Source organism: Pyrgilauda ruficollis, unplaced genomic scaffold, assembly GCF_017590135.1.
Source record: "Pyrgilauda ruficollis isolate IOZ18807 unplaced genomic scaffold, ASM1759013v1 scaffold55, whole genome shotgun sequence".
Classification (NCBI taxonomy): Eukaryota; Metazoa; Chordata; class Aves; order Passeriformes; family Passeridae; genus Pyrgilauda; species Pyrgilauda ruficollis.
Genome location: NW_024527155.1, coordinates 3,855,645 through 3,880,556, shown reverse-complemented (window position 1 = coordinate 3,880,556; position 24,912 = coordinate 3,855,645). Strand labels below are relative to the sequence as shown.

Genomic DNA, 24,912 nt, shown 5'->3' with positions numbered 1-24,912 from the left:
TGAGGAGTGGCTGAGGTCACTTGGTCTGTTCAGCCACCTCCACCACATGCTTCCCATTTTTTTAATACTTAAATTCCCCTTCCAGCAAGCAGTAACACGAGCTTACAGCAGCCTGAGCAGCAACAGAGCTCCCTCACCACAGAACAATGATTCGCAGTTTACAGACAATGAATCAAGCTTCTCGTTCCAGGCATATGTTCCTCAAAAGGATTCGTCATGGCATCTGGAGACAGCCATGTGTCTCCTTGTCAAGTCTACCAGCATTTGTCTCCTGTTGGGTGACACAGCAAATCCTTCCCAAAATGGTGACTGATGTCCTGGGTGACAGTGGCTTTTAATAGATTAAAAGACATTTCCCAACTCCTCTGCTTTCACACCTTCTTCAACACCGGAGAAGCGTTTTCTTCCCTGTAATTTATGATTTCCTTCTTCACAGCTTTCAAAAATAAAACTGGGATGACAACAGAAGTAGCTACCATTTAATGAAGATTTTTGCTATTTTATCACTGACAGACCACGAGGTTCTGCTGAGCCACAACCACCTTTCTTAGCAACTTGGCCACTTCTTTTTGTCAGTTGGCAATTCTTACTGTTCACAAGTTCCTGACCTTAATTTTCTATGCTGACTTTTATGTCACAGGGACAAAATCTGCCATTATTAGAATCTTTCCAATATGAATAATTCCAAGTTATGCTCAAAAAAATGGCTATTTACTTAAAAATAAACCCTAAAATTTGAAATGTTCCAGTGTTAATAAAAGGTTGTATTCAAAATAAACATCTAAAAAATAATTTTTAAAAATCAAGTATTTGGATTTTCATTCTTACCTGATGCTTTTTCCTTTTTTGCTACTTTAACCCAAAATTTTTTTAAAAATCCAGTAGGCACAAAAACTGCTTTAGAATTAGTTCTATTTATAATGGAGGCAAAACTCTGCTTGGTAACTTAGATTGCCTGTCTCCTCAGTTACAAGTTTAGAAACATGAAATCCTATCTACTCACTTAACACACACAAACGAGTAACAAACCCTGCTCATGACTTCTAAGTTTCTGCAATGAGAAATGTAAGCAAATATCACTGGAAAAACTAAACTTTGTGCGCAGCCAAAACATCACTGGAAGCAAAGTGCAATTACCTACCTCTCATCTACGTACGGTTCAGTTTACTATTACAATGTTAACACAACCCTTTAATCTCCTCCTATTTATTCAGCCAAAAATGGTAGGGCAAATGTTTGTGGAAAAACAAGGAAAAGAAAAGATGGAAAGATGGAAAAGATGGAAAAAAGGAAAGATGTTATTGTACAGAAACCTCAGTCTGACTGCAGGAGCTACCAAGCAGATGTGTTCAGTGGCACACATGGGATCTGCAGGTACAGCAGCAGTTGCTCAGCATTTTCCAGCCCCAAGTCAAGATCTTTTGGGCCAACAAAGCACACGAGCTCAAATCAAACTCAACAGCAACTCATTATGAGTGAAGCAAGACACTCCAGAAAATTAATTCTGCTAATGGAAGTGGATAAGAGTAAACTGATGTTAAAACAGCCGGTGTAAAACTGACTTAAGGTAAAAAGATAGTTTTGTAAAAAACTTTTTCATTAAAGTGAATTTAATTTTCAGTTTTGCACCATGTTTCTGAATGTGACTGAGTTAATTAAAATACCAAGATCAGAAGTGCTCTGTATCAAACTTAAACATTGAAAAATGCCTCTGTGCAGTGTGCCTATAGTCAGTGCATCTTGATATTTTAATTTTAGCTGAAAATTCTCTCTAAAACAGGCTTTGTATTTACAGCAAGTTAGCTATTGAAGCATGTAACCAGCATTGTTAAATACTTCATTGCAGAATTTATACGGGGCAAGTCACATTTTCATAACAGACAAAAGTAACTCATAGTGATCCTAAATGGGTGACAATTACATGAATGATGAAAGGTGACTAGTTTGAGCATATTATTTTTAAAAGGTATAAGAAAATAGCAGCTATATCCATAAAAAGGTCATAAATTTCCTACATGAAGTTATATCCCAGCAATCTCAAATGGAAATGGATGGCTCTTACATTACACCTTTGTGTTTGTCCATCTGGTAAGTGTAAGAGTGTTCTTTCTTTTGACTGAATGTATACCAATTTGTTTGCCAGCAAAGAAATTCCTGAATAGAAAGCAAAAATACATTTTCTTGCGATACACATCAAAATTCAGTTTTCTACTCAATTTCCTTAAATGTTTGTGGGAACAGGAACAGCAAAAAAGCAAAGTATAATGAAAACAACCTAATTTTAAAGCTGAAGTGACTTCTCGTGGCAAACACCTCCCAACCTTGGTGTATCCCAACGTGACAATATTTATTGCGATGAAACTGGAAAAAGTGACTCGTCAGCTGACTTGAAACAGACATGTGTCTACTGCTGTGGTGAGCAGGTCACTTAAAATTCTTCCTTTTGAATGTGCGTCACAGAGCACCCAGAAGTCTCATGAGGAACTTTCTGGCCAAGGGGATTTACTGGGCCTATTATTCTGCTCTTGATATTTATCCTCTGATTCCGCAGGAATAGCTGCTCCCGCTTCAAGAGTTTCTGATCTAATATGCAAAGCATTTACAATAGTCAGCAGGAAACCCAATATGCCTTTGCCTGCGCACTCTGGAGCTGGTGTAACTTTTCCATTAACTTAAACAAATGCTGCTGTATTTTTAGACCATGTAATTACCCTACATCAGCAGGCTGGCCCTTGTGAAAGTACACTGGAGAAAGATTGGAGCCCTATGCTCCTCTGCTTATAAAACTCTGAAACCCAAGCCCTCGGATGTGGTGATTAATGAAATACCTCTTGATCATTTGATCTGATCCCACTTGCTGAGGTAAATTGTTTTAGTTTTCCATTGGCATAAATAGGATTTTTCGGTATAATGACTGGAGGGTAAAGACTTCACACTTGAAAAGACATACCATTCTGTGTTAATGGACGACCACTGAGAATTGGAACATGCTTTAACCTTCTTCATTCCTCCCTCAAAGACAAAAGACTAAGGAGATATTTTTGTTATGTCCCAAAAAAGTGCCTTGCTTGAAATGCTGTACGAACATCCCGGTAATAGCATTAGCCCTCTAATTCTGCCGCTCAAAAACCTCAACAGCTCTGTGATTACAAGCATTTGTCAAGAGGCAACAGGCATTTGGCAATGACAAAATCTGTCGTTTTTCTGGAGTTGGAGTGTGCCAGTCAACAGCTGCATTAGGCTGTCAGCGTAATGTACCGCAAAACATCGGCAGATTCACAATGACACCATTAACACTTTAATTCAGTGTTTTGATAACAAGAAGCTCCACGAGGCATACAGTTGGCCTCTTCTGTCACAGAAATCAGAGGTTGCTTCAGGTTTGTCTGTGCCACCATTCAACATGGTCACTGTAAAACATGGCCAGGCCATGCTTTACTTGATACAATATTTCTTTTTTTTTTTATCTTTGCTTGTAAAACGCATTTCAATTTCAGAGAATGAACAACTGATTCTAAAACATGGTATAGCCAGGAACACTTTTTAAAATACTTCTGCTAAATAAATAAATAAATAAATAGTTAATGCATTTAAAACTTCAGTACAATAAAAAAGTTTTAGAACATAATCACTTGCAGTGATTTTGGAATTATATATACTATACTTGGTTTCAGCAAGTAATTGTTGTCACTGAATTTCATAAATGAATAGGTTTGATGTATCTAATGTGTTAAGGCAAGTAAAAGCTAAAGCAAAGAGCAGTTACATGAATGATCTGCTTTGCTTTATTTTATATGCCAATATAACTTCTTTCATGTTTTTCCTGACCTCCAAGGCTACCTTCATTTCAGTGCATGGTTCCACTTGTTTAAGAATATGTAAAAACTGTAATCCTTATTATTTCTTTTCCCTACTGATATTAAAAAAAAACCCCAAAAACAAAACCCACAGAAATATAAATATCTTGAATGACTTTTTTTTGTGTGTGTGTGGTTTTGTCATCAGCTCTTGTAGGAGCATCATCTGCAGCCAGCTCCTATGAAAAGACCCTCAGACGAATATCTTCATTTCTGATCCTCACGTCTCAGTGGAACGTAACTATTATGGGAATGGGAGTCTCACAGGTAGGCAGAAACACCCTCACAGCAGCCTGTTTTGTATTCAAAAGCTGTATCTGTTCAAGAAACATTAGGGAAATGAACATCTGTATCCCCAGAAAGGGGTGAATACCCCCAACCAGATGATGAGTGACAGTGGTTAACATCCCAACAGACACAGCATCTCTGAGTGGGTAGTGGATAAAAGCCAAGGTATTTCTCAGGAGAAAATGAGCTTTGAAAGGTGTAGCCTACAGGCCATGTCCTTAGCACTGGATGGCATTACTCCTGAGGAGGCCACAAGGTTAAAAATGAGAATCCACTGTACAGAAATCTCTCTCTTGGCAGCAGGCAAAGGAGAGAAAATGTTGTCCACACACTTTAAACTTTAGAGATCTGTTTTTTTCTATTCCCTTTGTGAATCCATTATTTGTGAGTATGAATGTTCCTCTCCTAAAGAATTTTCTTACCACCTCCACAGCAAGTATTGCCCAGAAAATATCCATTAGGATATGTATTTCCAAATCCATTTGGCAAATTAAAAAAAAAAAAACCAAATTGTGTATTAAGCTATTTTATGGCTTTTCACAAGAAAACAGAATCTCATCTTCACTACAATGCTCAGGGAAAAATATTTTGAGCCTGGATGTCCCAGAGTTCCCACAGCTCCTGGTAATGTAGGGGAGAGGTAAGTAATCTCATCACCTCTGAAAATAACAACACCATTTCGCCTGGATTTGCACAGGGAGAAAACTGCTGCTCATAACACTCAAGTATAATTACTTACCTACAAGTTTAAAAAGGGTTGACAGTCTGAACTCCTCTGAATGATGGTATTTCAAAAGCTCAACTGAAGAGGCTGAAATATGGATGAAGAATCCTGGTTTTGCAAATGACTCAAAGGAACTGTATCCCGACAGCCACGTATTCTTGTGGATGACAAACGTAGACCTATTGTGAAAATCTTCCGATTTTTTCCATTTAGAAACAACAAGAGTATTATTGGAGACCAGCTGAAGAAAATAATTTGGTCTCTCAGCTGTTTCAAATGAAATCAAGCTGGAATCTGAAAAAAACAAAACAGGAGAGCACACAGAACTTATTTGTTGATACCTGCATAATAAACCAAGTTCATTCTGATGTACCACTACTGATACTAGTAGCGTGAGGAATGAAGATTGACTTTGGCCTTACCAGTGAAAACAGCCTGAATCTTGTAAGAAAATACACTATGTATGGATCGCAGAGTGCTAGATTGTGATGATGATTGAGTTTTCTAAATACTCTACAGATTCCAACAGGAATACAAAGAGACTGAGACATTTGCCCACACCAGGATAAAGGAATACAGCCCTGCAGTCAAGCAAAACTTAATTCACAGTTTTTACTAAGCCAGTTGTTTAATAAAAACTTCAACTCCATCTAACTAGGTTTTAAATTAACATTTGCCATCAGAAATTGATAGCTTAAAAGCTTAGCCTTTCATTAAAAATAAATTAAAAAACTGTATTTTTCATTCAGCTCTCTAGCTCTCCCTCTAAGAATGTTACAGCAAAGTCTTCTTTCTGGCAAATGTTCCCTCATGATACCTTACCCTGAAGTACTTCTGATTTCAAGCAGCCTCTGTACAGCCAATTGCAGGGCATCAGATCTTGAGCCTGTTACAGGCATCTGTTGCTCACAGAATTACTTCATTCTATTTTGTTGTAAACTCTGCTAGTCTCTTGAAAACAGCCATTAATCTACTGTAAAATCAACTAACCCTCAAGGACTGGGTAGCATTTCTCAAAAAAAATGCTTAGAAAACAAATGATCTCTATTAAAAGGATACATTATCGCATTCTGGCATAACACTTCTGGAAGACCACCTTGTTTTCTGAGCATAAAAGCTTCAGATAATCTGAAAAATCTAGCAGTACTAGTGAATGCCTTTTTATGAATTGTCTGTAGCAAGCAGCTCTTTGATAAGTAACAAAGGACAGTCAGTGTGATTTTTAACACCTGCTGTACAGCCAATCAGTGCATTAATGGCCCAAACTCTCCATTATCCAGGAATGCCTGAAACTGGGAAGACATGCATTTTGATGAGGTACCAAAGAGTCATGAACGTCCTGTAATGATACATCATATTGATTGTACAGATTCCTCATGACCAAATGATGAAATGCCATTTGCTCAAACTGGACCACAAGGCATAAATTCTATTTGCCAGGTTAAATTCTGAGCAAGAGATTTTTATAGAGGAACAGAACAGTAGGAACGACCTCCCCTTTCCAAACATAAATTGAACACAATGTACAAGTGCTTCAAAACTATGACTAATAAAAGAAACCTATCCCCAGCTATTCTGTTACATGAGCTCTTGTGTCAGTTCTACAGACAGCAGTATCAGTAATCAAAGACTTATAATTTTTTAAGTGACACAAAGCCACTTTCAGGCTATCCAAGGTCAGTAAAACCATAGACACCCAAGTCTCTGTGGGCATTGAAGCTGTGTATGCAGACAACTTCAGCATTTAATTAATGTTCCAAATGATGGATACACTCTTGTAGGCTTTCTGCACATGTCTGAAGGTGTGCAACATATCTTTCTTCTAAAGAAGAAGGAAGTTTCCTTCAGGGAAAACTTAAATTGGGAACCAAAGGAGACAGATTTGCAGCACTCACCCTCAGCCAGTGCCAAAGGGCATCTCTGTGTGTGTGGGCAGACAATGAGTGATGATGGCAGAGCAAGGCAAGTGGGGAGCACTTTCCTTGCAACATTTCTCTCCCATTCTTTCCCAGTTCCACCAGAAGAGAGGCAAAAGGGAGCAACACACAGGTTACTGGGCTGCAATACCAGTTTGGTGCTTCTGAAGGCTGGGGTGTGGGGAGACAGCTGCTTTTCAACTGCTTACAAAGATACAATCTAAAACCCACCCAAGAAAATTTTGGCAGGCATTAAAGTGTACATTCAACCGACTGATAATGCAAGGATTTTTTTTCACCCAGGTTTATTCTTAAAAACAAGGGCAGAGTTTGCTCTGTCTTATTTAAGATGCTAGGTTATTATGACTTTACCATGTGCTTTGGGTTTATAAAGTCCTGAAGTCAGCATAAAGCTCACTACATGCCCAGGAACAATATCATCTTCTTTCATGGGGAAAACAATGCCGTCCACCAATTTCGCTGCTATTACAAATTTTCCATCCAAATAGCTGACCAGTTTGTATGGGCCTTTTCCCAGAGCTGTGGGGGAAAAAAACCAATTATTTTTCATGTCAAGTGTCACAAATGCTTGAGCTCTAAGCATTAGGGCAGAGCACATGAAGAAAAACACATCTCACCACTCTGCAAATAGATCTAGGTGCCATGCACTAAACTTGAAAGAAAACGAAAACAAACCTTTTTTAGAAAATACATATTCTGAAAACTATCAAGAATACCTACTTCCAATTTTCAAGATTCATTATCAGCTTCTGCTTTTTGCCCCTCTCATCTGCTTTGGTTTCATAATCATTTTATTGAAGTTAGCTGGCCCCTTGGTTACTTGATTTAGGATCCTTCTAAACTATTTATTTGTATGGTTGAACTGATTATACACTTCTTACTACTTTTTAACATCTATTTTATTAATGTCCAAAGCATGAGGCATATTGCAGAGAATAAAAGTTTGTTGTCAACAAGCATCAAGAAACTCCTTGAACAGTGAGGATACAAACATAACCACTGAGAAGTAAGACAGGAAGAAATCTGCATCATAAGCAAAGAATGGTCATAATTTTATCTGTAAGTAAAAAAAGCCAATAATACACAAATTTATTTTATAAACCTTAAAATGCCACACCTTCTCATTTAGATCAAACTTTACTGCAGAAAAATAATTTAGAGATTATTTTTAAATGTTTGAGACTATTTCTGTTAAGTTCCCTGTTAAAATTAGGCCTTTTATGCCTCACCTGAGCAATTCACCTCATTACCATTTACCCACAAGCCAGGACATGGCAAGCACACAGCTGAGATAACTGCAGCTATCAACTGGGAAGTTAATAGCATTGACTCTTACAATCTGTTCCAACAGGTTACAATTTTGGACTGCGATTTGCAACTTGCCTTCATACTCTGGTTCTCCAAAACCTTAACACTTATTAAGAGTTTTGAAATCCTAAGGATGCTACATTATAAGTAGAGGTTTAGATTCTAATGGCATGAAAAAGTAGCCAGTTAGGACACAAGTCCACGCTCACCTAAACACGTACAAAATACCTCCTTACCTTCAGTGCAGGGAGTTGAAAAAAACCTGTTTTAAACTACTACTTAAAACATCTACTGCTCTGGAAATATCCTTATCTGTTTAAGTATCCCATCTCAGGCCCATCCAAAAGTTGAGAGACCACAGCCACCAGCTGAGGATTTCCCTTGATCAAAGACAAAAGGCCTCTGCTTCTTCTAAGACTAGAACTATTTCACTCTGGATTCATACAGAGAATACATAGAGAAAACTTCTTTCTGGTCTAAGACAATTTCTTAACGTTCCCATCTCCGAAACAAAGTAATTCTGGGTCATCCTACTCTAAGTTATGTAGACAAGAAAATCTTCAGCATGGAGATGATTTTTTTTTTTGCCCACTGACAGCTCTGAAATTTTATATGTTGAATACTGATGAGCTGGATTAGAGTACAAAAGAGTACAAAGAGTACAAAAATACAAAGAAAGAAGTATAAAACAACCACGTTTATTTCAAGGCTGGTCACATGCACAAATCTCCACTATTTCCACTAATTTCTGTCAGTGAGAATTCTCTAATAAATAAAGGTAAGAACACATCTTAAAAGTATGTGTGATCATTTAGCTTCACTATTACCACAAATGTTAGAGGCACTGCACTTGCAGTCTACCTGCACTAACATTGTCTGTTATCAGACTGTATTTCTTTCACAAAACAAACAAACCAAAAAGAAAACAAAAACCTTCAATCACCTCTTATATTCAACTATCCTTTATTTAAATTTATTGAAAGTCTTAAATGGTAATTTAGATAAAATTCCCATGTATTAGTGATTTGGCTCCACTCAAAATCTTTTCAGGAGTCAGTGTAAGAAAAAAAAGCACATTTCTTGGCTATATTTTCTGGGCCTGGCAGAGTGCATAAGTCTGTCCTAATTTAACTTTGTCCCTTTCTGAGACCTTTCCAGGAGTGAGCTGCTGCAATATTGATCAGAAGACCAAAATACTCCATGTCATGTGGGTAGACAGGCTTCTACATGAGCTTGATAAAGAGTTGCAGCACAAATAGCAGGAGCCCTGACCCATCCTCACACCAGGCTGCCGTGTGTGCCACACCTGACTGTGCAGACACGGGCAGGGTGATTTGGAAATAGTCTGAATATGGGTTCCCGGGCTAACACAGCCCTGCTGCACCCAGTGCAGGTTCAAGGTACGGTCCAGCACCTTCCCCAAGCTTTGCACCCCTCACTGACAGCCCCTCCAATGCAGCAGCAATGCTGGCTGCTCAGGAACTCCAGCCTAGGTCAGACAGAACTAAAAGGAGAGTTATTCCCCTCTGGGGACAAAAAGTTGTCATAGCTTAACAGCTACCTCCCTCTGGAGGCTGCTCAGGAGCCTGTCAGTGATTTAACAACCCGCTGGGCTCTGCTCAGCTTTGAACTGCACTGCACCTTAGCAAGTAGCGCCACTAGCACTTTCCAGTTGATAGTCCATTAATTAATTAATGATTTAAATGTTTAATCATCACCTATCACTGCAAAGAAAATTAGTTAGACATATGTTCTCAGAAGAGGTCCACAAATTATGAAATTAAAAGCCTTTAAAAAAGCAAAATAAAGCAGCAAAACAATCTTGACTAGTTAAACATAACATTCACAAATGTTTTCAGTAATAGAATTGCTTTTATACAAAGATGCTAAAACTTAAATGAAAAAAAAACCAAGATTCCATTGATATTTTTTCACTTTCTCTAGAACTTACCTTTGTTGAAATATTCACAATCATAAGCTAAAAAAAGAAAAAGAAAAAATATGCAGTTACAGGCATTCTGTAGATAAACAGGTTTTCTATTCCCCTTAACGATTAAGATGTGAGCCAAATGCTTGGCCACATTACATCATATACAAACATGTATTAAAAAGTTATTGCCAAATATTTACTGTTCTTTAGATAAAACACTAATTTAAACTACGCAGATGTAAATAAAGCATTGCTTCCCAGCAGGAAATACTAAGCTTACATACCTTCAGCTGTCTTTTTGTGACCTCTAGCGGCTATGACTGAGCTTCACATTACAACACACCTTTTCCATCAAAAGTTAAGAGCAACCCCCTCACTCTGAGGCCAGTTTGCTGTGTGACCCTGAGCAAGCTGCACACTCTCTCTGTACAACTGCAAAGTTAGAAAAATGCTTTCTTTGCATCTCCCCTTCTTTTATGGCATCTTTGGGGAAAGGACAGCCTTCTGTTAGGCATTTCCACTAGGTGTTAGAGAAAAGGGTCTCAGATTTTTTTTTTTTTTTTGTAAATTCTAAGAATTGTTGGAGAGGAATCCTCTGCCCAGCTTAAAAACTGATTTGTTTTTCTTCAGAAGACATTTATATTTCACACTTGCTCTGGGGGGTCTAATAGGGCACATATATTTACTAGATCTTATTAATAAGTGAAGTTCTCCTGAAGATGGAAATCCCTTGAGCTGTTAACTTTGCACCTTTGCTTTGAAGGACGCATGCTGTACCCTAATACAGACTTCCCATGACTTCTCCTTTCACATCACAGGACAAAGGGTTTAAAAGTACAAAAGTATCACTCACAACACAGAAAAAGCTCATAAACCAGCTAAATCAGAATGAAATTGGAGTGAGAGGCACCAGTGAGGCTTAGATTCAATTCATGGCCCCAGGTCAGCTGGGGTGACTGAGTTTTCAGGTCTGGCTGCCAGGAATGCAGGGCAGGGGCAGCCCTTGGCAGTGCTGGTTAAACAAACTTACGGCACACTCTGGGAGACCTCCAGTCCACAGCAACCCCGTGCTGGCAGCACTGATGGGCATAAGCTGAGACACTTGTACAGAAACACTCACAGTCACCACCTTGGGTACAGCCACAAGTGTCTGTCAAGCAGTTGGAGTAAAACCAGGTGACGTCGATCTGGAAATGAAAATATCACTTATCAAAAACATCCCTACAGGAACTGCCAGCTAGCACCTCGACACAAAGCTATGGCTCTTCCAAAAGGCAATACATCCAGCTTGGAAGAATTAAAGATTTCACTCTCAATGCTTCCTGAAACATGAGAAAAAATGTTCATTGGGACACACCATAAAATCGTGTCCAGCACTTAGCAACACAATTAAATCAATGACCCATCAAGAACAGGCACATGAAGACATTGACGTGGACTTGTGTTTTATATTGTTTCATAATATTTAAGCCCTAAAAATCTGTGAAAAACTGTGAAATGAAAGACTAAACTGATCAGTAAAACTAAATCAGTTTACTAAATCAGTAAAACCCAGAAATTTTAAGGAAGTCAGACACACATAAAACGTAAGAAATCAAAGTAGACAGAAAGCTCTTCTTTACATGTGAATGGTTAATATTCTCTTCATATTATCAGGCAATTTCACATAAGAATTTGTCATTTTTCCTTACAGTATCTTCGAGTCTTGTCTTAAGTGACAAAATTTCAAAGAAAACTGTCAATGCTAATTTTCTTATTGAAATGTTACACATTCTACATGGATTTACATTTGAGTAAGTTTTCTAGGAATCAGTTCTCTCCATCTGACACTGCCCATTCAACACATTTATTTATATCTGCATGAAAAATGGGCATGCCATGTAACACATTTCATTAAAAGCAAGTGGTTATGCTTATACAAACAATACTTGTGATTAAAAAGAAAACATCCCAAATTAGGTGTATTTTTGTCTTCATTAATAACAAAAAGCTTCACGTTGAAGGATAACCTTTCTCTCTGGTGCTATGTTCGCTGTCACTTGTTTATATACAGGACTACAACTCACCACTGGGTGGCAAGCTTCAAATGCTTCACTTAGCAGTATCCCACATTCCTTCTTGGCAAATGGCTCTCTAAGGGGGTTCAAACTGCATGGATTTCGAATGTCAGAGCTGTCAACACACTAAACAGGGAAGCAAAATGAAGGTGAGAAATCTTTTTCATAACCACGTTGTGTTTTGAACTTGCAAAGCATATTTTTGTGATTTTTATTTTTTTAGGGAGATGCAAAACATGAAACAAATGCATAATTTATGAAACTAAAGCAGGACTAAGATACGGAATTAAAATCTAATGCTAATGAAGAAGAAATGGAAAATTACACTACCTGAAGAAACGTTCCACTGAAAGCAACAGAAAAACACACATACTTATGGGTCTAATCAAAGGTACCAGAGAGGCACACAGAATTTTTTTTCTTTCCATTGCTATGGTTCTACAGTTAAATGTTTCCCAGCTATGACAAATCAGCTAAACTGTCAACACACTCTAAAGTGAACTCAACATTCTTCCCTTATACAGAAATCCCACTAGTTTACTGTTCAAATGTAATCAAAAATATTCAATATATTGTTGCAGCATCTTTCTTTACTCTCTAAACACTCTGCAGCAAAAAAGGTGATTATTTTCTTTAACAGATTATGAAATCTTTAAGAACCACTGATATTGTCATTTGTATTGCTGCCTGACTGGTTCTTACAGGAATGAACTTCTGATTTCATTCACGATTAATTTTATGGTCTAACAGCAAAAAAATCTATGAGTAAAATATACTAGTAAGCACATTCTCTTTTTGCCATGTACCTCTACAGCTGTCCAACTGTTTCCAAACTCTTGTGAGTTCGTTAATTCAAAATTATCTGGAGTCCTCAGTTCATTTACTGTCTTCAAATCAAAATTTCCACACAATCCAGTCAATTCTCCCTGAAAAAAAATTATATACACACACGCACATATATACATATATATATAAAGGTATTTTCTCAAGACGAAATGCTGTCAGCCACGACCATTTTCAAAACTTGCGTCTTCAGCTGTTTAATTATAAATTTGCCACATTTTGATCATTTTTTAGCTAAATTTTAATCAATAGAATTCAGCTTTTCAGTCAGAAGAATTCAGTAACAAAGCTATGGAGGATATTTTATTTTGGCAATGTCATTATTATGCCCTTTCAGTTATGTATCCCCAAGTCTTTGAAAAATGAGATCTTTTTGTTCAGAAAAGGGTGCTGTTAGCCAGTAATGTGTTTTTTCAAGCCTCAGCAAAATAATGTAAGGAATGAGTACTGAAGGAAAACTTTGCCCCAAAGATATTTGTCTCTGTTGTTACAGAAGTTATACAGAAAACAGTAACTAAAAAAGATCAATGAGAATGAATATTTTCATTGACAATGTAGCTGAATGCTTCTTTAATTTATTTGTGACAGTCTATTCTCTGAATAATTATGTCTCATTTAACAAGACTTACATAAACACCTCAAAGAAATGGGAATAAGAGTGCTGAGTTCCACCTACCTGCCACTGATGCCCCATCTGCACATGAACTGTTGTTCTCTGATCCCAAAGAATGGTGATATGTTCATCAGGAAAATGAACAACAGTGAAAAATCCAGCTTTCCATAACTGCATTTTTTGTAGGCCATCTATGTAACTAGATAAGCTCTGTTCAAAATAAAACAAGGGAGCTTATAATGGAAATAGTGTCTTCATAACATGTTCACTTGAGAAGAAATGAAACAACTAAATAAAATTAACAACATGGTTCTCAGACATGTCCAAAAACAGACAGAAGGCCACAGAGGGGAAAAATGCTTAAGCAAAAGGGGCCTGAATTTTGAATGTGAACTGTATTGTATTTTTATGATTTTCCAATTTTAAAAGTTGATTTTATATCAAATTTATAGGATGGGTAATGGACTGAAGATTAGAATGCTAATGATTAATCTGGGAGGTAGGTGAATTGTCTTAAGGCTCCTGATTATGATTTTCACTTACAGGCACATGCTTTTTTTGAATATGAATAGGTAAAAACTACGCATGAAGCAGCCTCTGGAAATAAGGAATTGTCCAAATATCTCCCTAGATCACAATCTTATTTACAGAAAGCATTTTCCTCTCAATCCACTAACAATCAGGCTGCAACTTATTTGTTGCATGGACTAAGATGCCTGGTTTAATTACACAAACTTCCTTTCTATAGTCAGTCTATAAACTGTAAATAGTACTATTTATACTATAATTACTAATATACTAAAATACTAAACATTTACAGAATAGAGTTTGCAGTTTGGCCAAAACAAAAAATGAAATTCCAGCTGTGGAGGATATACTCCACAGGCCCTGTAATTTGTTGGGATGTTTTAACTGTATAGAAATATTCCTCCTATACATTCCAGACCTGACTCAGCTCTTAGGGGAATTAATAGCAAAAGTACCACTGACTTCAAAACACTTTTATTTCTCCTAAGATATTAAACAGGAATTAAGTCTAAACAAAAGAGCTACAATTATCTCCTCTAACATTTTTGTCAAATACAGACAAAATTTTGTTTAAGGTTTCCACTGAACAATCCAGATATGATCAGCTTTCACTGTAAAGATATTTACACCTCTGCTACTGAAGTGGCACAGTAAGTTTTTGCTTATGAAAGGAAGAAACACCCAGAGAAGCACACGTGCTTCTTTTTGACCAGCAGTAAGAAACGAAACTTACTGGATTCCCAGTTTCATCATCAAATACTAAAAGAGATTTTCCAACATTAATGAAAACATTTTTTCTGCAAATGATTCCAGTACTAAAGCAGTCAACATTCTCTATAATGACAGAAAGACTGGTTGAAGAAATACCCTGAAGAAAAAAAAAAAAGTCAATTTTTAAATATACTAATATAAATATACGTATTGTTACATAGTTCAATTAGCAGAAACATCAGAGCATGTTTGTGTTATGTATGATTCAAAGCCTCAACAATGCCAAAAATGAAAAAACAGAATGTAGGACTCAATAAAATGCACAGACAGGAAGTAAGTACAATGGCAGATTTTAACAAGCAGTTTTAAACCCAGTTTTAGGGAGGTTTTACATTGTATTTGCAGGGACCCTTGTGGCAGGAAGGAATGATGAATCTGACTCCATGTTCTCAGAGGGCTAATTTATTACTTTATGATAATATATTACATTAAAGAACACTATACTATACTAAACCAAAGAATACAGAAAGGATACTTACTGAATGCTAAAAAGATAATAATGAAAACTCGTGACTCTCTCCAGAGTCCCAACACAGCTTGGCACTGATTGGCCAAAGAGTGAAAACAACTCACACCAGAATCCAGTCAAACAATCTCTAAACACATTCCACCCTTGAGCAGAACACAGGAGAAGCAAATGAGGTAAGAATTGTTTTCCTTTTTTCTCTGACACTTCTCAGCTTCCCAGAAGAAAAATCCTGGGCAAAGGGATTTTTTCAGAAAACGTGAATGCCACAGTTTTACACCAAAATCTCACCTTAACCAGGTAAACCTTACAAGTTCCAACAAAGTCAAAGGTGAGTCCATCGAAGGTCCGGTAGTGCCGGTCCCCGTACGCTGTGCACATCGACGGGCAAGGCTGGAAGGTGCACTGGAACGATCCATGCTGGCAAATGCTGAAAAATGCACGACCAATTATGGGAATATCAGTTGCAAACCCAGACAAATTATTACAGCTATGGCACTGAGAAGCAAAGAAACAAAAGCTGAGCAAGTGTGAGGAGCGTGGACAGAAGCATTTTGAAATGTTGGCTAGAAGCAGAACACATCAATTAATTCTCCCAGAAAAAAAAAGTGCATATTAAACTCATACAGTCTAAGTTTCTTCTTCCATGAGAATTTAAGGGTTCCAGACTATATAGGCATCACAACGAGTCTCAAAAACCCCAAAAAATACAACCAACAAAAAACAAAACAAAAAACCCCACGCAACGTGATACAATTTATTCTCTAGTGCACACCAATAACACGCCACAAGGAGAAAGCCTTCTTTTTCAGCTTCTCACCCAGCATTTTTTTCTGTACAAGCTGAATCTTACAGTCAAAAAGTAGCATGTTCCTGTTCCTATAATCTCCATGCATTCTGTCCTTGAATAAGAATTTCACAGAATTACCAAGGAAATGTTACAGTAGCATTATTTTGGTGCTTAGGTTCCTTAAAAGAACCACATTGTTGGATTTACTCTTTTTCCAGATGTCATCAGCCCCAAACACCAGCCTAAGAATTTAGGAGCTTCTAGAACAGTTCAAGTTATGTCTATGGCCACCTTAAACATCAAAGGGTTTTCACCACAACATCTAGAGAACGACTGCTCAGACCCTGCTGAATTGCCTTTGCAGCATAGGAGAAGTGGATTCTTTTTGCATAATAGGAGGCTTTGAAGCATTGGATATTATGCCTCTTTCTGAATCACCCTCTTACAATCTAAATAAAATTTTCAGAAATTAGATAAGTTTTACAAATAATGGATAGAATTTCATTTCCTGCATCCACAAGCAATCATTGAAATCTCATTTCTAGGTTCCTAAATGACCCAGACACTTAAATTTTCCTTGATAAACACAGCAAAGCTGGTGCCTTGGCATAGCTTTAGTATAGGTATCTTTATAAATGTAGGTTAAACTAAATACAGCATGTGATATAATTTTGGTACATGCCTAAGTTTACTTTTAAAAAAAACTATTTTTAATTTCCTTGTTAAATGAATGCTGAATATTTTACAGCTAAAGTCTTAATGTGACTTACAGCAATACTGGATAAATCTCTAACATTTGACATCTCATATACTGAAGTAGCAGGAAGTATGAAGCTTTCTCTCAGTATAAATGTTTGTCAGTATAACTTCTGCTTCATATTTCTATCACAGTGCCAGTACACCACTTTTTTCAGAAGGGCAGCAAATTTCTAGAAAATCTAGGCAGCTCCAGCTACTGGTAGCATCAGGTTTCCTCCAGTTCCCTTAGCAATTAAGTTGAACCTACATGGAACCACTGTCCAGGTTTTCCAAGACTTTGCTTATCCCACCACTGATTTGGTCCACTGCTTGCATTTTGCATCTCTAAGTGTATCACTACACTAAGCAGATGGCTAAAATAAGTTAAAAATACATGTGAGAAGTGTTTGCTGCACCAAAGCTCAAGGAAATAGCAGCAGGACTTGCTAACTGCAGTCACCCCAGAGCAGCAAAGGAAGGAACCTCATCAGGCTGATGGAGAGGGAGGCAAACAGAAGAAATTTGTTTGGACTGGAAGACTAAGTGCTGCTTCTCGTGTTCTCCTGAGACATGAGGTTTTAGTTTCACTCACGGCCTATTCAAATCTCCATATGCTGATGCCTTAAGGGCCTGTGCAGAAACATGGCTTAGCGTGTAAAGCCTAGGGAGATCCTTTTCTTTTTTTTCAGGAACACATTTATAGTCAGAAGGAAGGGATTAAGAGGTACACAACGTCTTTGAAGTTCTCCATACCATGCATGTTTCTTACTAAGTGAACTAACATTTAGTTATCAGAATCTAGAGAGCCCTAGTTGAAAAGCTGAGCTATCAGCATCTTCTAAACTTCAAATAGTTTTTTATGCAGGATATTTCCAGTAAGTATTTGTTAAAGAATACAGGAGGCCCAATTCAGCAGCCCACAGAGAGTGACCAGGAGTTGCTCAATGGTCTCAGCATGATGACAGCAGCCCAACACATCTCCTTGCACAAGCCCATCTTACCTGGCACAGCACCCCATCAAAATGTTGCTCTGGTAGCCTCAGCATTAGAATATTTTGTGTTTAATGTTGCCACTATGTGCTAAATATTTCAGGTCCTTGAACTGAAAACAAAACTTGGGAAACCTAGAGCCACAGGTCAGTCAGACCCCAGAGCTTGGGTTGAAAGTTCCTGTCAGTTCACAGGGAGTTTTGCCAACTTACGAAGATTTTTTTTGTCACATCACTGTTCAATAGATAAATCATATCAACATTTATGCTGCTAACACTACACCAAGTATGACTAAGATGATATTTAATATCAGTACAAACAATTCAATGCACCCCATGATATGATGACTTCTATGAGTGCCTAAGTGTGTGTGTTTGCACAGAAGCACTCTCATGCTTTGCACCTTTCCCTTATCACATCAGATACACCCCTGCATACCCACTCAGCAGACTCACATTTCCTACGCTTTGCATCATGCAGAGCTTGTTGCAGGCTCTCCTCTATTCGTGAACAACTGCCAAAAAGCCATTACCACTTAATATGTCTCTGCTTCTGGACATGGAAGACTACAAAAGCCATGACAACATTATGGGTTTGTGCATGAAATAATGAGCCTGGCCTCAGGGGGAAAAAAAAATAAAAAATAGAAGGCTAAATATCCAGTGTCTTTCTGCCTCCATTGCTGCTGCCTTTGGTGAAGTCTCATACAGATTAGATGGGATAAAGTGTCTCTGATGCAAGCAATCCCACACCAGGTCCAAATGGAGAGGCCTTTGGAAACAAGGGGGTGAACAACCCGGGTCGCTTTACCTGCCTGCCCAGTGGAGATGCCTTGTAAGTCGCTTCACCAGTCGACCAAAGGGCTACAAATCTCTTCTAGAGCAGCTACTGAGGACCTGACGAGAGGCAGAGGAAGGCAGTCAGCACAAGGCTGGAGGGGGCACGACATCCAGACAAGGCAGAGCCTGGTGCTGACGGGATGAGCCTTCCCTGGGCTGGGCTACTCTGAGCGGTGCTGGCCAGGAGCAGCAGCTCACCAGGGGACACCGGTTAAACGCTCCTGGGAAGCTACAAGGAGGGCACAAAAAGGGAACTGCTCTGCTGAGAACCTGGAGGCTACACCTCTGCCACAGCATCATGGTGCTCGGCAGTACAGCTGGTTTTCCTGAGGCTCTGGTAAAACAAACAGCCCTGCTTGGTGCCAGCCTGCAACATTCAGCCTTGGCCAGAGAGCAAAACAGGCAGAGATTGCCATGAAACGAGCTTGTTTCAGGATCAGGTAGGTGGGGGGCATTTTCACACTCCTGTGCAGCTTATTAAAGTGGCAGTAAAACACATCCTACTGAGAGTGCTCGAGGAAACCTGGCAGGGTACGTGCTGCATTTACAACGCTGGATAGCAAAAGGGAAAAAGGGAAGAGGTGTCTGCATGTGTTTAAAGGAGCCTATCAACCCTTTCCTATTGGAATTCTCCCTTTGAATGCTGATTGATTCATCAGTTATCCACGCACACAAAATCAGTGACCAATTTGTCAGTTTCTTTGCTCAGTACATGATGCTGCTCGGTACTCCCCTTAATTTAACACAGTACTGGATGCAGATTTAAGGACACAGGTCTAAGTTCTGGTCTCTAGACTGCTCAGATTCAGTGCTTCATGTGAAAATGAATAAGTAAAAAGCTTTCCAAAATGTCACTCAGGTGTAATATTTAAGGGATTTTACCTGTACTTTAGGAATACTAGCCATGACCTCAAAAATAACAATAATAATAAAAAAATCTAAATCAAGATTTTTAAAAACTAAAAAGATCCCAAATCGCCATTATTTTGTTATGTAAAGTGCTTTGAAACAACAAAACCTGAAGCAATTTTAACAGCTCTCTGAAGAAATGTAAATACAAAGTCAAAGTAGATGATTTACATAATCTGCTGTGAAATTTATGATTAAAACACATGAAGGAAAAATAATCAACCTACAAATACACAACTAAAATGAACTCATCACTTAAGTAGATCTCCACTTACCATGTATGACAGGAAGAAATTACTTTGTCACCTGGAAAATATTCCTTTCCTTTCCATGAGCACGGACATTCATCTGCATCCAAGCACATGTCCCCATGTTTCACAAGACTATCAAATAAAAAGAACAAAAAACACTCATCCAGCAGCAGTATAGCTGGTATCCAGGCACAAAAGTATTTTCCTAAACATTCAAGTTACTACCAGTTTTGTTAACTGAGACTCAACATTTAAAGTCTTCTGAAACTGAAAAGGCACCATTTTGTTAAGAATTGTGTATGAGCAATTTGGTATCTTGCTTTCACAGGTGCCTGAACATTTTATCTTTATTAAGTGCCAGCACTTCGGGTACTAACCTTTTAATCACTAACCCTCTAAGACTGACTCATTAATATATAAATTTTAAGGTCAGGGAAACTAAGAATTTCTAGAAATTCTCTAAATTTCACCAAATTTCTTGTAACTGCCAATTAAACTGCATTTGACTCAAGCCAAGAGATAATCCACGAGATGTGGGAGCCATCACAGCCCTTTGTTCTAGTGGTATGTAAACTTACTCTTCAAAATTAGAAGTATATTCAGTCTAAGGATTTTTAAATGAGGATTTCTTCTTGTCCTGTTCTTTCCTTTCACTAATTGAAAGAGTTTTATTTTACTGTAGTTTTTCCATAGCTGTAGTTTCACCTCTTGCTTTTGATATTGATTAAATTGAATAATTTAATCAATATCAAAAGAGTTATCCTGGCTACATGAAATCATTGTATTAATTAATATTTATTTCTGCACCTTTATGCAAGCAATTACAATTATAATCAATTTTAGTGGCAGAAGTATCCTCATAGTCTTCAAGGGATATTTGCATTATATATATATATATATGTATGTATATATATATGTATATACATAACCATATGCATGGCTGTTTACAGTTCAAGACTAATGCTGTGAATTTGTGTTTATACAGAACTTCTAGACAAGCAGATAAAAAATGGAAAACTATTAAAGAAAAAATGGAAAAAGATTGCTGCCATAGAGAAAGAACAGAGGAATTCTTGCCCAGAAAGACTAAACAGAGCAACAAGTCCTAATTTTAAAGTAAAATGTTCGTGGCTTTTCGATAATATTCAGAAAAACTGAAATTAGGTAAAGAGACAGAGATAAAGAGAACTCTCAAGCAGATTCTACAAATAAAGGTCATGAAATACACCAGAAGCCTTGATTTATTTTATTAATTAAGCTATCATTTCACTGAGCCCAGGAAAGTTGCATTTCTTCCAAAAACCAATCCATTTTATTACAAAAATCATAATGCTATTGGATAAGCAAAGCAATACCAATATGGGACCTGAGGGTCCCATAACAGAGAGAACAGCTGTGATGACAAATCCATCTCTCAAATGAAAGCTGTGAAACTTGAACTCTTGACAAGCTGCAGCAGTGTCCTTCACTCCAACTGCTGCAGCTCCCAGTGGTTTTGATCCTGCCCCATTCCCTACAACACAAGAATCCAGAGCAGCTAATATACCAGTTCCATAGTGAAAGGAATCCTTACAGGCACCATACAGCCTAGGATTATCCTTGTTTCTAATGTTTGAAACGTATTTCTATTGAGAAATAAAACAGTCTCTTGAAATGGTACTTTTGGGCAGATAATTTATTTTTTTCTTCAAGGTAAGTTTGCTTAGAATCCCAGTACCTCTCTGTAGTAATACAAATTTTGTACAGGTTTTTCTGTGTTCCTAACAGATTCATTGCTCCTGGTGTTTAGCACTGTCATTTGGGCAAGATATGGCACTAGGGATAAGATGTGATAGGTGTGAGGCACATCCATGACAAACAGAGTAACAATGTTTTGTTTCCCTGCTATCCAAAAATAAATATTTCATCCCTGAATTTATCACAGGACATTTCAGTAGCTCATATTAATGAGCTGGTAATTTGTATTTTACAAATTACATTGTAGAAATTTGTAATTTGTATTTGACTTAAACTCTTCTTCAGTGTGTTATGTATTAGACAGAAATTTACATCTCTGTAAAGGTTATGAACATGCAGAACACCATAAACCCTCCTCCCCCATTAAACTGAAAAACTGCAATTTTCCTCCAGAGTAGGTGAAGTGTTCTTTGTAATCCATACTTATTTCAAGCATTGTGTCACTTGGAGACAATCAACTGTGAGACTGAAATTCCCACTGGTTTAAAGCTGCTCCGAACTGAACAGGGCACATTCAGACACAAAGAGATCACACTGACAAGGTAACACTAAATGCAGTTTTTTCCTCGTGTTATTACACTGGATTTAAAAAAAAAAAAAAAGTGATAACAGCTTTCTCTCTTGCAAAGCCAAGCAAATGGATAGATTTCAATGATCTAAGAATTCACCACAAATACCCTACAGAGAGGCCTTGCACAGCTCCGCTTTGAAGTATCAGACATTTTTCTTGATGCTTATACTTGCTGTCCAGCCTACAATGAACTGCAAAGACACAAGGATGACTATCCCACTTCACCCTGCTGAACATTCACATTCTTTATGATCTCATTATCTAGAGCTGTCTGCATTCACACACACAGAAATATGTAAATAATCTTGGTAAAGGCACCATTAGAACTAACATCACCTGAGACTCATCAAACACTACTTCTGCAAAGATCCCAAATCTGGACCAAAACAATTAAAAAAAAAAAAAAATCCCTCTCCCAAGGTCCAGCAGAGCAGTTTTCAACAGCCTGTGTCTTGCACAAGCTCCTTCCCCTCTCTCCTGCAACAGCCCATCCTCAACTGATCCATGCAGCCACAAGTACTTTTGCTGCAACATTAAATTTACTCTCTGAAGGTTTCACAAATCGTCCTACAGAGGTCTGTAATAGAGTTTAAGGGAAGCAAAAAATAAACAAAAGAAGCAGCAGGGAGCATTTGACTTGTCTAACCAGAAAACAAGGTAAATTTTGAGAGAAAATCCAACATTAGTAACATTACTACAGCACCTCATGCCTTTATTAGGGTCCACTCACCATCTAGACAAGGAGAGTTAATATATTATGGCTGTTTTCTTTTTCATTTGGGGAGCTTCTTAAAGTCTCCTCTTCCTCTTTGCCCTGGTTTGTTATACCAAAATATTAAGTAATTTTGTAGAATGCTTGGAAGGTTTTGATTATTCTCACTGTACCCTTCCATCCTTCTGTGTTAACACATGATTTTGGTGCTTTAACTGAGATAGTCATTTTCTTTGGCAGTTTCACCCTGGACTGGAAACCTTCCTGCAGTCAGCTCTACCACCAGCACCAGAATTTCAGTAAGTAACTCTGAAGTCTTCCTTTGAACTAAGTGACAGAGTTGAATATTTCTCTTAAAAACAAGTCAGAAAGCAGAAGGTCTTATGAACAGGTGCCCCAGAGCCTAAAAGATACTGTCAATTAATACAAGTACAGGAAAAAAATATTTAGACATTTATTTGCAGCTGGTGTAAACTAGAAAGTAGGAGACCAACAGGGTTTGTAAGTATTGCAAGAGGAAATAAGGAACTCAAGAACACATCAAGGAAATTTGCAAGTCTGTGAAGCAGAAAAGGATAGAAAAGAACTGGATTGTCTTACAAGGGCACTGCAATATATGTTTTCTTTGGAAATTAGCTCCTGCACATTTAGCATGCTATGTTTATTGCCAGCAGAAGTAGAAACCAGCAGAAAATCTGATGTGGATAAATACTGGTTCCTGGAATACTGATGCAGTCTTTGTAAGAGACTTGTATTTTCCTGAGAAAATAGTCAAGTGCATAGCCATGATGGTACCCCCAATGGGATTAATCCTCATTTGCCTGGAAAACATTAAATCTCAACAGACCTCTCCAAAGCCCTGCCTAAACAAAAAGATTTAAAATACTTAGCCTGATAGCAGCAGCAGGGCCATCCAGAAGAGTGAGGTTTGGACAGAAAACAGGTTTTATTTTCACACTGATAATAATAGTAAATTCTGAGTCTAAACTGAGGAGCAGTAGGTCTTCCGAAAAATTATATAAACACACACCAAAAGAACAGGATTTTTATTGAATCTAAGGAGACTTATTTTAAGACACAACATGGTCAATGTAATTATATTAATAAAGAGTAGTTTTCTAAAATTATTTGAAGCTCATCTGTATTCTTCCCATCTTAATTCTTCATTAATAGAGTTGTTTGTCCATAGGCACATTTATAAGATGATAACATTAATTGTTTTCTTTATGAAAATTAGAAAGTGATGAGTTTACTTTTTTTTTAATAAAACCTCCCAATAATGTGTTTCAGCTTGTTACGTGTCACTTGATACATTCCACAGAAAATACAGTGATAATTGAGAAAGTTTTAGAAGGAAAATCTGATATTATATTCCTTAGTTACAAAACTTCATTACAATTACAGTATATTACAGCTTTGAGTTTACTAACTCTTCATCTATTTTATTGGAGCAATAAGTGATTAAAAAAAGAGAAAGCCATAAAAATTCTAATTATGTTAAATTCTCTCAAATTCAGTAAAGTCAAGTTTTTAGCACAAAATATGCTCTTCTGTGTCATAAATAATTAGTTGTCTCCAGAGTGCAGGGGTGGGAGAAGGACGGGTTTTGTTTTTCCTAAACATACACAAGAAAAGATTTGTCAGGCATTTTGCTTAAAAAGGTGGCCCACATAGTTTTAAACAATTAAACATATAGTGCAAGGAAAAAAGAGAACTTCAACACAGTTGCCTTGTGTTCTTGAGATTTAAATACTCACAGGCCACAGAAATAAATACACATACTTGGAATTATGGAGCACACTATGTTCTTAGTTATTCTAATGTGGTGTTGCTTTCTTTAAGATCAGTCTGTTGACACTCAATAAAACATCAAGCTGGGTATTGGATGTTGCTGAACAGTGAGAAATTAAGTGACCTGGATGTACAGATAACCCCTGCTAGCAGCCAGCTGAGAATTAACTTTTTGCAGCTCTAACATTGAGGAAAACAAAAGTCACTGAAACAAGGAGAAAATTACAGCCAGCTCTATAAGCATGATTAGGAAGAGAAGTTT

The 24,912-nt window shown here is 37.6% G+C and overlaps 1 protein-coding gene across 1 annotated transcript in view; it reads right to left on the bottom strand.

The window, feature by feature from the left end:
- Positions 1 to 24,912, bottom strand: part of OTOG (otogelin) — a 91,518-nt gene that overhangs the window by 31,576 nt on the left and 35,030 nt on the right. The window contains exons 22-31 of the mRNA XM_041481110.1: positions 19,864 to 19,971; positions 15,614 to 15,752; positions 14,819 to 14,953; positions 13,621 to 13,767; positions 12,908 to 13,027; positions 12,111 to 12,227; positions 11,075 to 11,231; positions 10,066 to 10,092; positions 7,158 to 7,325; positions 4,885 to 5,163 (exon numbers count right to left, since the gene is read on the bottom strand). Coding sequence (XP_041337044.1) covers positions 4,885 to 5,163; positions 7,158 to 7,325; positions 10,066 to 10,092; positions 11,075 to 11,231; positions 12,111 to 12,227; positions 12,908 to 13,027; positions 13,621 to 13,767; positions 14,819 to 14,953; positions 15,614 to 15,752; positions 19,864 to 19,971 — 1,397 coding nt within the window. The remainder of the gene's footprint in view (positions 1 to 4,884; positions 5,164 to 7,157; positions 7,326 to 10,065; positions 10,093 to 11,074; positions 11,232 to 12,110; positions 12,228 to 12,907; positions 13,028 to 13,620; positions 13,768 to 14,818; positions 14,954 to 15,613; positions 15,753 to 19,863; positions 19,972 to 24,912) is intronic.